Source organism: Ictalurus furcatus, chromosome 2 (assembly GCF_023375685.1).
Source record: "Ictalurus furcatus strain D&B chromosome 2, Billie_1.0, whole genome shotgun sequence".
In the NCBI taxonomy this organism is placed as follows: domain Eukaryota; kingdom Metazoa; phylum Chordata; class Actinopteri; order Siluriformes; family Ictaluridae; genus Ictalurus; species Ictalurus furcatus.
Genome location: NC_071256.1, coordinates 346,749 through 364,248, shown reverse-complemented (window position 1 = coordinate 364,248; position 17,500 = coordinate 346,749). Strand labels below are relative to the sequence as shown.

The window sequence follows — 17,500 nt, the reverse complement described above, 5'->3', positions numbered from 1 at the left end:
TCTGTCTGTGTGTCTCTCTCTCTCTGTCTGTGTGTGTCTCTCTCTGTCTGTGTGTGTCTCTCTCTGTCTGTGTGTGTCTCTCTCTCTGTCTGTGTGTCTCTCTCTCTCTGTCTGTGTGTCTCTCTCTCTCTCTGTCTGTGTGTCTCTCTCTCTCTCTCTCTCTGTGTGTGTCTCTCTCTCTGTCTGTGTGTCTCTCTCTGTCTGTGTGTGTCTCTCTCTCTCTCTCTCTCTGTGTGTCTCTCTCTCTCTCTGTGTGTCTCTCTCTCTCTCTCTGTGTGTCTCTCTCTCTCTCTGTGTGTGTCTCTCTCTCTGTCTGTGTGTCTCTCTCTCTCTCTCTGTGTGTCTCTCTCTCTCTCTCTCTGTCTGTGTCTCTCTCTCTCTCTGTCTGTGTCTCTCTCTCTGTCTGTGTGTGTCTCTCTCTCTCTCTCTGTAGGTGTGTATGAGCTGCAGCGGAAGTGCAGACAGACAGGCTGTCTGTGTCTCTCTCGACTGTCCGGTGTTGTATAAACTGTCCCGGGTGAACAGACAGCTCCACAACGCCCCCTACCTGCGACAGCTACTGCAACAACTCTAACACCACCTGTCTGTCTCTCTATATCTGTCTGTCTCTCTATATCTGTCTGTCTCTCTTTCAGTTAATGTGGTGCTACATTGTCGGAGTTTGTGTGTTTAAGTATAAAACGGTGCTGTGTGTGTGTGTGTGTGTGTGTGTGTGTGTGTGTGTGTTGCAGTGGTGCTTTATAAATCCGATCTGATTGGAGTTGCTGCTGTTGGTTTTGTTGTGTTTCTGATGTGTGTGTGTGTGTGTGTGTGTGTGTGTGTGTGTGTGTGTGTGTGTGTGTGTGTGAGTGTGAGGGAGTGTTTATGGCGTACGCCATCCAGTTAGAGACGTCTCGGCAACTACAGGCCCCGCCCCTCGTGTGTACACTGGAACATGTTGGACGGGAACGGGGTGGAAAAATGTTTCTTCCTTTCGTTTCAGTTCCTTTCAGTGTTTCAGATTTCTTTCAAGACAAAATGTCACTTGTTTTCACTTTTAAAGTATTAAAACTCTAACGCCGAGTCGTGACGGAGCGCCGTGTTTTAGCGTGAACGATGTAAACTGTGTGTAAATAAACGCTGTAACGTGAGCAGACGTTCGCTGAGAGTCCGATCTCCGTCGCTGTGCTGTAACACGCGTCACGCTCAGGAAGAGGACGTGTCATCAGGTCACACGTCTTTTTTTAAGGCTCCTATATTTTGGACGAGTTTGATAGTGTTATAATCGATCATTTCATAAAATGGCTGAACGTGTAAATAAGTGTTTTAAACAAAAACCTGGGATTTTTCACAACTTCCTGTTTCAGCGGTTTTCGTTGCGGCGGTGCGGTTTTACAGAGAAACACTAATCACTGCATTTTAAACAAACACGGAACGGACGTTTCTCTGCGTCGTGTAAACGGACTGAAATCCCGAATGTGTTCGCAGTGACCTGTACAAAGAAGACAAAACTGTGTCTGTAAACGTGTACAAAGTTTGTGTTTGTTTTTTTAATGGATGTTGTGGGACTGAGGGGAAAACTACAAAAACAAAACTGATTTAATAAAATGTGACGTATTCAATGAACACAGTGATTTATTTATCCTTTTTAGGGTTTTATCTGTTTATGATGACATTTTAATGTTCATGCTCCGCCTCTCAGTCCCTGTATAAACACTTAAGACACACCCCTCTGCTGTTATACTTCCATCTGTGCTCATGCACCGCACGTGTGCTGTACCTCTACCTGTGCCTGTACCTCTACCTGTGCCTCGTATCCACCGGTAAAATGTTCACGTGTGTGTGATGTATTGGAAATGTGCTCAGAGCTCAGTGCTGGAGCGTCATGGGACAAAACTGATCACACCCCCATGACTGTCTTGACCTCCCAAACACAGTGTTGAATTGGCTGGAAATCTGAGGTCAGATTTTTCACCCAAAAAAAATACTAAGGGTGAAAATTTCTTTTGTGAAAAGTTGGGTGTGTGAAGGAAGTCATGTGACGCTGATACAGTGGGATTAAATCTTTATTTAAAAATAATTCAGACATGACAATCAACATTAAAGCTTTAACCGGCGTTTAATTAGACACAAAGGGGACGGAACAGGACGTAAACACAATCACAGCAGGAGGAGGACGACGTCCTCAGTGATGTCACGACGTAGCGCTGCGATTTAGACCAATCACAGAGCCGGGTTCCGACAAACACAGCGAGTGGACGTTTACGCTGTTTTCTCTTCGCTCTCCGCTTTAAAACCATTCGCATGGTGTACGCTGTAGGTTCGCTGCCACGTTCCTATAAATCACAATAAATTAACACAATAATAATCATAACAGTATAAATCTGACACGTACCGAAGAGTGCAGCGTTCACCGTCACGCTGTTATAGAGCGCGTAGTGATCGAATAGAGAAAAAAGATCAGAACTTGACGTCTCCGAGTGCTCAGCGATCTGAAATGTAAGACATTCTAACGTAAATCATAACGTGGTGATTATTTCAGCCTCTTATTGTTTTAGATTCGGTCCGGTCCGACACGTCGATGTGGGATAGTCACGCAGTTTGTTTTTTCAGCAAATGACATCTTTGTGCAAAACATTTTAATCACTAAAGTTGATTCGAGGGACGCAAAGCTGCCTGCAGCAGAACGATTAAAGTGACGCTTTCCATTTACATAACATCAGGTCGAGAAAAACACACACACACACACACACGAAAAACAAACCACAGAACGGTATCTGTTGCAACTAGGGGGCACTGCTGTCCCAGCGCTCGTGTTTGCGCCCATCCTGACTACGTGAGGTTTTACGGTTCACGTTTTTGTGATTCACGTGTACATTATCAACATCAGCAGTGGAAATCGTGTCAGTTTTAAGAGCGAGTAGCGGAAAAGACGTTTGTTAGTGTAGAATGTTACCCGTGTGCGTGTTTGTAGCACGAGCAGATTTTTTCAGGTTGAAATCTGATTGGTGGATTGTGTGTAATATGCTAATCAGCTCCCACTGAAGTGAAAGCATGTGGAGAGTCTATTTTATACAACGTGTGTTTAAATCCTGTATAAATTGATGAAGATGGACAGTTCTTCTTAGTTTGTCGTTCAGGTCGGCGGCGTCTCTGTATAAATCACCACTGTGAAGTAATATCACCTCTTAGTGGGAGGAGCTTGGTGATGATGTAATGATGTAGTGTGGCTTGGACAGACGATGTGTATCGACGAGGATAATCCCGATGCAGAGTCGGGACAGCAGCGGGTGTAAACGCTACAGTCACAGTACTTCGTTCCTGCAGACATTCAGACAGCTGCGAGCTTTTTAGTTTGATTAATAAATAAATCAGCTGCAGTTCCATGACAGAGCCACATGGGGTCAGTGTTGTGCGCTAGAAAAACATGTAAATGATCAGTCCGTTATCAGCAGAGTCTTACACAGCCAATAAACTGCCGGCGCAGTTCTAAGTGCTACCAGCAGGTGGCGGACGTGCTCCAATCTGTTCTGTTCTTGGGTCAAGTTTACGAGATCGTGATTATATTTATACATTTTCACATTTTCAGTCGTTCTTCTCTCGGTCGAAGAGTACTTTGCGTCTTGGCGAATCACTCAGTTTGGGGACGGAGCTTGTAGAAGCCCCAACTGGACTAGAGGTAACCGACGAGGAGGGGTGAACAGACGAAGGTACCTGGCTGCTGAGGGGTACATTGGGCGGCGGCGAGCTGGTTTTACTGGGCGAGTTTGTTAGACTGGCGTCGTCCATCTCGATCACTTCAAAGTCTGCGTCGTTCCACTGGTCAATTTCGGATTCGTTCTCCTCAGGCCCCGCGTCCTCTTCAGCGTCATCGGCAACGGAATCGAGCAGCGCTTGGCGATCCTCACCGTCATCGATTTCGCCGTGCGTTCTGATCCGCTGTTTGCGGACCACGGCGCCCCCTGTAGATGAGGTGAGTTTAAACATCACAGGGAAGAGGATAGAGGTGACGGTGGCTGTGCAGAGAGCCAGGTACATGAGCAGCGGCTGATGTGGGATGCGACCTAACAGGAAGCCCAGCAACGCAGGAAGGACCATTTCTCCGAGCGCCGCACCAACAACAAACGCCGCTGCGGATTTGCCGCTCACGGTGGTGTACTGCTCCACCCAGGAGATCCCGCTGGGAAATATGGCGGCCATGGAGGCGCCGTAAACAGCCGTGCCAATCCACAGCATCACGTGTTGCTGGTTAAACAGCACCAAAGACAGCGAGGAGACTACAGAACTCGCCAGGCTAAGGAGGATCAGGGTGGCCGGGTAGACGCAAGCCGCGAAAAGGATGGCCGCGCCCCTGCAAGCGGCGAAGGAGCCCCAGAAGAGCGAGTTCAGCTCGGCAGCCTGTGCCTCCGGCAGCCTGGCGTATTCTTTACCGTAGGTGAAAATGAACGAGCCGTACGCCACCTCGGCGCCCACGTAAAAGAAGAAGAAGAGCGCCAGGAGTGAAATGAGTGCCGTGTGGTGCTTGGCGAAGAACGGAGGTTTCCCCGGCGCTGACGACTCCCTGTTTGGAGAGGCGGAGCTTCGCGAGTACAGAATGAAGAAGAGGAGTGAAGCAAGCAGGATGAAGGCGCCTATAACCACATAAGCCCACATGGAGGTCAGGATGGAGCTTTTACTGTGGAGGAAGGGCAGAGCTGCGGACGTGACGTTAGTCGCTGCGGTTTGTGATGCGCTCTGATCCAAGGCACTGGATTCGTGTCCGAACAGCAGCTTGGCAATGATGGGAGACACGAAGGCTCCTAGTGCGAAGGAGAAGTGAAGAGCCTGCATGTGGGGACCGGCCTGATCACCCCACGTGTTCAGAAGTAACACGTTCCCACCTGAAACAACACACAACGCAGTCATCAAAAGTCATTTACACAAAGGGCCGTCCCAAAAAGCAACTACACAATAACACCGCGATGTTACACAGAAACAACACCGTTATTGCGGACAATCTATTTACACCATTGTAGTTTCTGCCTCACAATGCGAACCTTCACCAGGAGACAGAAAAACAAAAAACATGACTCGGAATGAGGTAGTATAGTGTGGCAGAGGAGGAGTGTAGAAACTCATTTGGTAAACAAATCGAACGAGTGCGAGCGCTGCGAAACGGAGCAGATGGATTTACAACCTGCTCGCCTCGGAAAACTTTGCCCTTCCACTCATGACCCATTTCCTTATCAGCTCCCTCCTATAGGAGCACCTTGCTTAACAGGCGGAAGAGATAAGATGAAAGACACCAGACTCCCTGTGTTCCTCAGAGAACTGTCTCAGTCTAAACATCTAGAAAGAACTTCACTGAGAAATGTACACGTTTATTCTCACCTGTGTCCAGGACTCCCATCGACACGCCCACGGTGGAGACCAGAGCGGCTAAAACCAGAGCTTTCTTACAAAACGGAGTGGCAAACATTCCAAATGAAGTCAACAACATGGCAAAACCTGCACACACACACACTTTTATTCAAGCCTGAACCTATACAGAAACCATGATGGGTCAGGCAGTTAATGCATTATTAAATAAACATTGGCATGTGATGGTGCTCTTACCCAGCAGTAGGTGAGGGTTGATGAGGTCGAACAGAATTCCTCCCAGCAGCGAGCCTGCGATGTAACCGGTGGCACGGCAAGCAAAGATGTACGAGATATTACTGATGTTTTTATTCAAATTGGTGGCCAAATCTTCCAACGTCGGGCCCAACACAGAGATACACATCCCCTATAAACCCAACACAGAGATAAACATTCCCTATGAACCAACACAGAGATACGCGTCCCCTATAAACCCCAGAGATACACATCCCCTATAAACCCCAACACAGAGACGCGTCCCCTATAAACCCAACACAGAGATACACATCCCCTATAAACCCAACACAGAGATAAACATTCCCTATGAACCAACACAGAGACGCGTCCCCTATAAACCCAACACAGAGATACACATCCCCTATAAACCCCAACACAGAGACGCGTCCCCTATAAACCCAACACAGAGATACACATCCCCTATAAACCCCAACACAGAGACGCGTCCCCTATAAACCCAACACAGAGATACACATCCCCTATAAACCCAACACAGAGATACGCGTCCCCTATAAACCCAACACAGAGATACACGTCCCCTATAAACCCAACACAGAGATACACATCCCCTATAAACCCAACAGAGATACGCGTCCCCTATAAACCCAACACAGAGATACACATCCCCTATAAACCCAACACAGAGATACGCGTCCCCTATAAACCAACACAGAGATACACGTCCCCTATAAACCCAACACAGAGATACGCGTCCCCTATAAACCCAACACAGAGATACACATCCCCTATAAACCCAACACAGAGATAAACATTCCCTATGAACCAACACAGAGATACGCGTCCCCTATAAACCCCAGAGATACACATCCCCTATAAACCCCAACACAGAGACGCGTCCCCTATAAACCCAACACAGAGATACACATCCCCTATAAACCCAACACAGAGATAAACATTCCCTATGAACCAACACAGAGACGCGTCCCCTATAAACCCAACACAGAGATACACATCCCCTATAAACCCCAACACAGAGACGCGTCCCCTATAAACCCAACACAGAGATACACATCCCCTATAAACCCCAACACAGAGACGCGTCCCCTATAAACCCAACACAGAGATACACATCCCCTATAAACCCAACACAGAGATACGCGTCCCCTATAAACCCAACACAGAGATACACATCCCCTATAAACCCAACACAGAGATACACATCCCCTATAAACCCAACACAGAGATACGCGTCCCCTATAAACCCAACACAGAGATACACATCCCCTATAAACCCAACACAGAGATACACATCCCCTATAAACCCAACACAGAGATACGCGTCCCCTATAAACCCAACACAGAGATACGCGTCCCCTATAAACCCAACAGAGATACGCGTCCCCTATAAACCAACACAGAGATACGCGTCCCCTATAAACCCAACACAGAGATACACATCCCCTATAAACCCAACACAGAGATACACATCCCCTATAAACCCAACACAGAGATACGCGTCCCCTATAAACCCAACACAGAGATACGCGTCCCCTATAAACCCAACAGAGATACGCGTCCCCTATAAACCAACACAGAGATACACGTCCCCTATAAACCCAACACAGAGATACGCGTCCCCTATAAACCCAACACAGAGATACACATCCCCTATAAACCCAACACAGAGATACACATCCCCTATAAACCCAACACAGAGATACACGTCCCCTATAAACCCAACACAGAGATACACGTCCCCTATAAACCCAACACAGAGATACACGTCCCCTATAAACCCAACACAGAGATACACGTCCCCTATAAACCCAACACAGAGATACACATCCCCTATAAACCCAACACAGAGATACGCGTCCCCTATAAACCAACACAGAGATACACATCCCCTATAAACCCAACACAGAGATACGCGTCCCCTATAAACCCAACACAGAGATACACATCCCCTATAAACCCAACACAGAGATACGCGTCCCCTATAAACCCAACACAGAGATACACATCCCCTATAAACCCAACACAGAGATACACATCCCCTATAAACCCGAGATACACATCCCCTATAAACCCAAGACAGAGATACACATCCCCTATAAACCCAACACAGAGATACGCGTCCCCTATAAACCCAACAAAGAGATACGCGTCCCCTATAAACCCAACACAGAGATACGCGTCCCCTATAAACCAACACAGAGATACGCGTCCCCTATAAACCCAACACAGAGATACGCGTCCCCTATAAACCCAACACAGAGATACACATCCCCTATAAACCAACACAGAGATACGCGTCCCCTATAAACCAACACAGAGATACACATCCCCTATAAACCCAACACAGAGATACGCGTCCCCTATAAACCCAACACAGAGATACGCGTCCCCTATAAACCAACACAGAGATACGCGTCCCCTATAAACCCAACACAGAGATACACATCCCCTATAAACCAACACAGAGATACGCGTCCCCTATAAACCAACACAGAGATACGCGTCCCCTATAAACCCAACACAGAGATACGCATCCCCTATAAACCCAAGACAGAGATACGCATCCCCTATAAACCAACACAGAGATACGCGTCCCCTACAAACCCAACACAGAGATACGCGTCCCCTATAAACCCAACACAGAGATACGCGTCCCCTATAAACCAACAGAGAGATACGCGTCCCCTATAAACCCATAATGTAAAATGTATTTTATTAAAGTGTCCATATGCATGTCAGCGACTGAGGAAGTTTTCCCATGCAAACTTGGATAAGATTGTATGCAAAGATCACATGACCTCATGAGACTGGGATTTACATGCAGCAGAGAGGAATTAAAAACGGATAAGGGCTGAATAAACACTGCGTATCTCTGTGACTGATATATCGTGTCGTGATTAGAGGTGGGGTCAGTGATATTACCAGGCCCAGAAATGAAGCACAGAGGGTGAGGGTGATCATCCAGCGGCTGCACGCTCCTCCATCACGTTTAATCTCCACCTTCTCCCCCGTGGCAGAGTGCACGAGCCTTTTCCCTCGCTTCAGGGCACTTTTCAACCCGGCTTTTACATCCTTCCTCTTGTCGAACAGCGTGTCTTCCTCTTCCTCCTCTTCCTCCTCCTGCTCTGGGTTATCATCCTTTTCCTCTTCATGCATTCTGGCGAAGCGCACATGCTTCTTCTTCTTCCCTGAGAGATCCCCAGTGGTGGAGGACATGGCGGGTGTGTGTCAGTGTGTGTGTGTGTGTGTGTGTGTGTGTGTGTGTGTGTAGCAGACAGTTCTCTGTTATGTTATATGAATGTTAATCTAAACGCACTTACACTTAGATGCTCAACAATCTATCTAAGCATGTTATATGTTTAACACATCTGTTATTTATTTAGAGAGCCACTTCCTCGTCTGGACTCCTGAGAAAATGAGCTTAGTTCGAAAGAAATGGCTTCAAGTTGATCAAATTAAAATGAGCTGCCTGAGATGTCCTAATTTCTGTAAATAATCCCCACCAGTTTTCAGGACGTTTTCTCTCTCGTATATTAGTGTTATTTATATTTTAGCACTAATGTATATTATATTAATACACCATTTGCCTTTACATTATAACCCAAATCCACGTTTATATCCTCAAGGTTACGTCCTAAATCACATCATGAGACGCTATATTATTCATCAACACCCGCTGCTAGTTAACAGGAGGCGTCATGCTAACTACCCTGCCAGCATCATCATCATCATCATCATCATCCGCTAAAACATCTCACTAAACTACACAAATAAACCTGAAGAGTCACTAATAAATCCATCTGATGGTCTGGACATCGCCGAAACCCCGACACCGGAAATCAAAGATAAAATGTCCACGTTTTAAGTTTACTACCATATACCGTGAAGCTGCCAAACGTCCCACTCGTCACCGGAAGTGGATTTTAAAAACTTCCGGCCCTGTCATCAGGAAGTCGCGCATTTCAAAGATTTCCTTATAACTCACTTTTAACGTATTTATAATGTTTTCTGGCTTACTGTGGACTATCCAAACTACTGCTATGTGTATTTTAAAATTAATCTATATATATATGTGTGTATATATATATATATATATATTTATTTATTTATTTATTTTAGTGTTTTTTATTTCCTCTAAAATGATTCGGGTCTTGAAACTACACTTCCCATAAACACCCGCGCTCCAGTTTTAGCATGTGGCTAACTTTCACTAATGCCGCATTAAAGCTCAGTTATGTTTAAGCACACATTGAATTGGTTTGAATTTAATTGAATTGTGTCACTGGGTTTATGAGAAGATTCCACACGAATGTTAAAAGAACATTTCACACGTTCATACAGTCATGGCGCAATGCTGACGTTTTCCAATATGGAACATGTAGCAGATGTGTTAGCCGTGCCTGCTAACTGTAATTAAAGTGTAATTTCACCTATACGCAGCGTTTAATCCGTAATTAGCGACACGTTTGAGGGAAATGTTGGTGTTCAAAATCTTTCTGTCACGTTTACACTCACAGTGTGTCTTTACACTGTCTGTATAAAAGACTAGCTAGCTAAATCATTAGCCTGAGACGGTCCATGTTTCACTGTTGCCTAGCGACAGTGTTCTCCACAACTTGAAGCTGTGTTTAGGTATTTTTAAATGGAACTCGTGTATTTGTGCTTTCGTTATGGAAAATCAAGCACACAGTATGATCAAACATACAGAGAATATGAACATTTACCTCAGATATGCTGTTAAATTACCTTTAAAAACACCTCTTTTTTTTTCTACACAGTAATTACTTTTAGCATCAACCGCTAACTTAACTTCCATGGGTTCCGCCATATTGAAAATTCTGTCAGAAATGTTTCACTTTAAATTACAAGTGAATTTAATTCCATAAGCTTGTCTAATATGCTTTTTTTTTACGTTCCTAAACAAAAATGTACCAAAAAAGCATATTAGACAAGTTTATGGAATTGAATTACATCAGTACGATTTGGATTTGAAATTTATAAATCTAATTTAGTAAATATTTCATCTAGTTTTGACACTGAATTAAATCAAATTGAATTAAATCAATGATTAAGATAATTTTGTAAGAAGAATTCTAGAAAATAAAATCTCAACAAAGAAAATTACATTTCCAGGGGAATGAAAAGGATGACAATTTGGATTCAATCGCTTTAAATATTCTTTATGGCTTTAATAATTTTGCCATCGATGTTTTCTCTATGAGAGAAAAATCTTTTAAAGATAAATTTTTGTTAAATGAAAGGTAAGCAGTTTCTAGACTTGTTCGAGTCAACATTTTGTATTATTGTGTGTAGAGTGTATTTTAAACAGTCTTATAAATATTACATGTATATTTGCAAATAAAACAGAGTACAGCACACTTTCAGTTCATAAAAATGAGATTTTTCTTTATTGTTTTGTACAGTGTTCCAAAAAAAAAAAAAAAAAAATCATGCAGTTTGTATTATTCAACCCACAAGTGGATATCAAGAAAAAAAAAGATTCATAAAGAATTAAGATAAATCAGTCAGTGAACAATGCGTTTCATCAATGAAGCTGATGCAGAAAAGCAGCGTGGAGCCCTGATACAAACCAACACTGATAATAACACACCGTGTCTCAAATGTTCATTTCATTACACACACAAAGCAACTGTAAACAACTTGCCCAGTCACAGTGCATTATGGGTAATACACACACTCCCTCATGAACTGAGAATTAGGCTGTGTCCGACTCAACTCGAAGTGGTGGATTTAAGTCGTTTCGCTTCAACGTTTTTGAGTGGCAGAGTGGGAAAACATACATTTTGAATTCGGTTGAAATACTGATGACCTCTTCTGAGTGTAAGACAGATATAAACCAATGTTCTTTTGATTTACTCGCCTTCATAGATGTTGCATAAAGGCCCCATTTAGTTCAATGGAGTTATTATTGCACCTAGTGGTCAAAAAATGGAACTGCAACAAGTGCTAATAGAGGTCCATTAGGGTGGGAGTCACGCTGCCCCATGCTCAGATGGTTAATTAATGACTGGATTGCCAGACTGGCATAGTTTATAGAGACTTATAATGAAATGAGATTTATAATGAAAACTCCAACAACTCCAACAATAAGCACCATCTGCATCAGAATTTTGAAATGTCCAATTTTATAATACAAACACTAACTAGTCAGGAACGCCAGCATTTAGGACGGAGACTTTGGTTTTTAGCTTTAATTCCTTTTTTTTGGTACACTAAAATAAAAACATTTGGTTCAGCTACAAACAATTCATTCATGCCGTTCATTATTTTTCACAGCGGTAGTGATGATTTCCTTTATGCTGATACCTGAGTGTGATTTGAAGTGTTTATTTACTCCACAAACAACAACTGTTAATAATCCGTATTAGTAGTGGTGTCCACCCACACGCACATTTTGTGAATTTATATATATATATATATATATATATATATATATATATATATATATATATCATTACAATCACTCAATAAATGTTTGGGTTCCTATTGACCCCCAAACACCACGAGTGTAAACAGGAAATGAGGAGAGTACGAGTGTTAATAAAAACACAAAAACAAACGATGATAGCTTTGTAAATCTATAAATACTGAACTAGGTATGTGCTAATAAATCATTTCAGAAACATATCGCAGTATTGTTACTGTGGACACTTTAAATTATGGCCCGCTCAGGAGGAGGGCGCCTAATTAGGCAGCATGTTCAGTGGGAGAAAAAGCCTGTTGTGGTTTGGAGGTCAGCGTGAGGACATGAAGAGACAGAATTAATCCTGTAATTCTGACTGAAGTTACTAAAACACTGCAGACAGAACCGTCTCTCATAATACTTCACCACGACAGTAATATTTCCCTAACGCAATATCGCGATGATGATGAGGAGGATAAAATGAGTTTCGCCGCAGGTCTGCACTAAAAACGAAAAAATTTTACGATGAAATCAAAGATTCAGTTCATTTCCCACACAAAATAATACATTTATAAAGCCTTTTTAAAAGACAACACGCTGAGACCGCGGACACGAAAACACCACAAAATGAAAATATCGCATTCTGAAATACAGATGTTTTTTTTTACTATTATTTGGAAACCAGATGAGAAAAAAAGAGCAAAATGTATAGAATATTCTTTGAAAAATATTTGAAATAATATATCCGATTATAGCGTTTTCCTTATTTATTACATAAACACGAATTATACAAAGACTCGGGGTTGATTAAAGACTCGCACGACCAGGTTAAGGCACGAACACTGATATAATAATAAAATATAATAAAACAATAACGTAACGATGCGATTCAGAGCAACAGAATTGTTTTAAATTCTAAAACTGATTTTAAAATGAAATGAATGATTTTCCCTTGTGTCTGAAAGCCTGTGATGTAAAATTGAGGTAGATTATATTTACACCTACAGATCGAGTCATTAATCACACACACACACACACACACACACATCACAAGCGAGGTGCTTGACAAAGCTAGCTGTGCTAATGTTCCTCCAGATCAGCCCTTTTAAAGTTAACGATTAATTACATCCCTGAATTTTTATCAGCGGCACTTAGCGTAAAAAAAGAATTAATATTCGTAGCCGCATTGCATAGAGAATGTTTTTTCTTTCTTTTTTAAAATGGTCGATTTCAGTCTTCAGGAAAAAAAAACAAAAAACATCTAAATAACTAAAGTGAAATTATGTTCGAATCCCTTTAATGCTTCATCACTGCCTTTAAAATCAGAATTTAAAATCAGATCAAAGGTGTAGTGTGACTTGTATATTCTACTACAGCTTAGGAACCGGACGGACACTGCGATTAAAAATGTCTTTGGTTTCGATATTTAAATATATATATATATATTTTTTACAAAATCCGACATAAATATTCCTAATATGGACGTATAAAGTTCTGAGTAAAACTTCTGCATAGACTTTAAAAAGAAAAAGAAGCCAATTAAATTTGATTTACTGTAGTCGAGGAAATCAGTCTATAAAGTGAAATGTATATTTCATTAAAGGTCTATGTTTCACTTATATAATGACTCGTATATGGTTTTCTTTTATATTTATGATTTTTGTATAATATAGACATGACATATATATAGTAAGGTGTTCCGAATAAAATAAAACAGAACACACACACACACACACACACACACACGTTTGTCTTACTATCCTTGTGAGGACCTTTCACTGACTTAACTATTGTGGGGACATTTGGTCGTCACGAAGATATAAAAACACACTTAACACACATGACACATGCATTCAGTGAGTTCTTCAGAAATGCCAAGTGTGTGTGTGTGTGTGTGTGTGTGTGTGTGTGTGAGAGAGAGACTCAAATGACAGACTCGAGCTTGTTGTTCTTCTCCGTGTCGTTGTGTGTGATCATGCTCTGTGCCATACTGTCGTCGGTTTTATTCTTCCTCTCTTTCCTCCTCTTCCTCTGCTCCACCCACGGGATCAAACACAACACGGCTCCACCGATCAGAGGAGGGATCCCTGCCAGGTAGAACGCCACGTCGTAACTGCCCAGGCGATCACGCAGGTACCCTGAGACACACACACACACACACAGATATAAAATAAAAAGTGAAATAACAGGGTGTGCGCTGGATCAAGTGCTATTCTCTGTGCTGCTGAATAACCAGTGCGGAAGCCATTTTGTTCAATTAAACCAGAGTATTACGTTTAACAGCAAAGAAAACACACACTACAGCACTTCCTCCTTCAGTCCTCATTATCCAGCTCTGTTTTGGGATATTTGGAAATCTGGCGAACCTCAGAGGTGTGACGTGAACTGCACTTAATTGTGAGTGTGTGTGTGTGTGTACCTGCGATAGGGGGACCCACGGTCATAGGTACGGACATCATGCCCAGCAGGAAGCCGATGGCCTGAGAGACGTTCTCGGAGCCGACGAGCTCGAAGGCGATGGGAGCCATGATGCAGATAAAACACCCATCAAACAACCCCATCAGTAAACACACAGCGATCAGACCCCCGAACACGTCACACACCGGGATCAACATCGACATCACGCCGATCACCAGGAACGACGACACCTACAGGAGCGTTTTAATCATCATCATCATCATCATCATCTTTATTATTATTATCTTTTATAGCCAATGGGAAATCAGCATCGACGGCTGTAAAGTCACTAGACTGGCCCTGTCCTCATCCTGTAATCTAGCACACACTTGTAACCTAAATTACTTTTTCCATGTGCCCTATAAAATAGGCTACCTATGTAGGGCCATAGCAGTGTTTAAAGATGAGTTCGTTAGGGAAGTCTCGGGGTTCGGACAAATATGTGGAAAAAATATAGAAGATTAACCTAGGGACAGTGAAGGAGGGAACTAGGGGAAGGGGGAAAGTAGGTAATGGCTATTACAAAAGGAACATTGTGTGCGTGTGTGCGTGTGTGTGTGTGTTACCTGCAGGAACACTTTGTACACTCCGGGGACGTAGTCGGCCACACGGCCGAAGATGAGACGTCCCACACCAGACGTGATGCCGAGACACATCAGTAACACCTCCTTATTCGCATCGGTGCCGAAACGCTCCTCTACATGCTTCATCTACACACACACACACACACACACACACAGTAAGGGGAATGTGTGCTGAATGGTTGCAGTGGTTCCTCCCCCTGGACACACCAATCCGAGAGCAAAAAGTGCGATTAACACACACACACACACACACACACACACACACACACACACACACACACACATACATGTTCGAAGCAGGACAGGAAGCAGATTTCCTGTTCAAAGTCTTACATGCAATGAAATCTCTCTCTCTCTCTCTCTCTCTCTCTCAATGAAATCTCTCTCTCATCACCTGATGGACAACACTGTTGCTAGGCAACTGAGAAACAAAGCCTCCTAATATAAGCAAGCTAATGACTAAAGCTAACGACTAAGCGAGTTAGCGCGTAGCTGTTAAATGGTGTTATAGAGACAGTGTACAGACACAGTGAGGGTGGAAATGAAATAAATCCGTCCAGAACATCACCATGCTCTGGGCAATGTTCTCCTGGGAAACTTTGGGTTTGAGGAACATGACGAAGAGTTCAAGGTGTTAAATTCCCCAGATCTCAATCCGATTCAGCGTCTGTGGGATGTTCTGGACAAACGAGTCTGATCCACAGAGGGCCCACCTCACACCTCACAGGACTTAAAGGATCTGCTGCTGACGTCTCGGTGTCAGATTCCACAGCACACCTTCAGAGGTCTCGTGGAGTCCAGGCCTCGACGGGTCAGAGCTGTTTCAGAGGCACCAGGAGAGGAGGACCTACACAGTATTAGGCAGGTGGTTTTAATGTTTTATAGGGCACAGAGTGTAAAAGAGAAATCAGAAAACACCCTCTGAGGCGTAACTATAGCAACAATCATAGAATACTAGCGTTTGGCAAAGAGGAAGGGAAAGTTAGCTAAATAAAATCTTTATCAACCGCACCCTCGATTCCAACCCTGCCTCTATCTGCTGCTAATCACTTATTCATATGGCTAGCTGTTTTACACACACACACACACACACACACACATAAAAATGAGGGGGAAATGTTTGCCAGATGGCAGCAGCAGTTCCACCTCCCAGACACACCAATCTGAGAGCAGCAGAGACACACACACACACACACACACTCTCTCTCTCTCTCTGCAGTCTGTGTGAGAAAAACAGTGTTCTTGTGAAAGGTCGAAGGTTGTAGATCAGTTATAAAATGTCTGTGATGATAAATGCTGATACGACTCTCAGAACTCACTCATCTGCACTTTCACTGCCGTATCTCACTCACACACACACACACACACACACACACACACACACACACACACACACACACACAACCTGCCACCGTCAGCACAGAGAAACAGGAAGTGACATCATTACAGGTCACAAGACCAACAAGACACTTTGTGTCAGGCCCAAAGTTTTACTGAGCGCACAGCCGAGTGTACCACAAAGTGTACGGCCGAGTCTTAATTAGAGAGACTAATTAAGACTTTCTACGATAGACTACTAGCGGCTCAGACACACCCCTGGGTTACCAGACCCCTACTTTCCCTCCGCCCTAGTTATTAGGTTCCCATGTTCCCTAGTGCCCTCGGTCCCTAAAAAGTGGGTGTGTCTCAGAGGCAGCGAGAGAGGCGTAATAATGATGTGTTTGTGTGTGATGGAGCAAAAAGAGTGGTGTAAAGTTCACACTCACTGCTGCGGTGTGTCGGGGCACACACACACACACACACACACACACACACACACACACAGTGTTTTGACGGTTCATATTGTTTTCATGTTTTCATGCTGTGAGTTAACACAATACTGAAGTAACAGCGTGTGTGTGTGTGTGTGTGTGTGTGTGAGATGGTGTTTATTTGGACACGGCGGTGTGTTTATGGAGGACAGATCACATTCTCCACAGGAATCTCTCACTGTGTGTGTGTGTGTGTGTGTGTGTGTGTGTGTGAAACTGAAACATGTATTTAGGCTTATCGATGGAGGTTAAGAACACGGTATAAATATTTACACTGAGACCGTGAGAGTGAGAGAGTGTAAGCATTGATGGGTGTACATGCACACACACACACACACACACACACACACACACACACACACACACACACACACACACTGACCAGGTGGACGTAGGGGACGAAGTATCCGTAGAGTGCGGCCGGAATCCCGAAGGCCCAGATCCTGTAACTCAGACTCCTCCAGATCTGGACGTTACAGATTCTCTTTAACGAGGCCTTCTTTGACTCCGCCCTCTGCGGGAGGAGGGGCTTGTAGGTGAACCCGGCCAGCAGGAGCAGGAACATGAGGACGGAGAGGACGCGCAGGGTGCTGTGCAGGCCGAGGCGGAGCAGCAGGGACGAGAGCAGCGGG

The 17,500-nt window shown here is 43.8% G+C and overlaps 3 protein-coding genes across 4 annotated transcripts in view; 1 reads left to right on the top strand and 2 right to left on the bottom strand.

The window, feature by feature from the left end:
- rev3l (REV3 like, DNA directed polymerase zeta catalytic subunit) overlaps positions 1-1,605 on the top strand; it is a 22,653-nt gene extending 21,048 nt beyond the window's left edge. For both annotated transcript variants that reach the window (XM_053641192.1, XM_053641184.1), the window contains one exon: positions 434-1,605. In XM_053641192.1, coding sequence (XP_053497167.1) covers positions 434-574 — 141 coding nt within the window. In that variant the 3' untranslated portion in view covers positions 575-1,605. The remainder of the gene's footprint in view (positions 1-433) is intronic.
- mfsd4b (major facilitator superfamily domain containing 4B) lies at positions 1,597-9,524 on the bottom strand. Its single transcript, XM_053641205.1, has 4 exons — positions 8,515-9,524; positions 5,575-5,743; positions 5,350-5,466; positions 1,597-4,859 (listed from the first exon to the last, which is right to left on the bottom strand). Exons 1-4 carry the CDS (start codon positions 8,806-8,808, stop codon positions 3,565-3,567), a joined length of 1,875 nt encoding a protein of 624 aa, XP_053497180.1. The 5' UTR covers positions 8,809-9,524; the 3' UTR covers positions 1,597-3,564.
- A 1,447-nt stretch (positions 9,525-10,971) lies between these two features.
- slc16a10 (solute carrier family 16 member 10) overlaps positions 10,972-17,500 on the bottom strand; it is an 18,027-nt gene continuing 11,498 nt past the window's right edge. The window contains exons 4-7 of the mRNA XM_053641162.1: positions 17,251-17,500; positions 15,040-15,183; positions 14,436-14,664; positions 10,972-14,154 (exon numbers count right to left, since the gene is read on the bottom strand). The exon at positions 17,251-17,500 is cut by the window's right edge and continues 65 nt beyond it. Coding sequence (XP_053497137.1) covers positions 13,940-14,154; positions 14,436-14,664; positions 15,040-15,183; positions 17,251-17,500 — 838 coding nt within the window. The 3' untranslated portion in view covers positions 10,972-13,939. The remainder of the gene's footprint in view (positions 14,155-14,435; positions 14,665-15,039; positions 15,184-17,250) is intronic.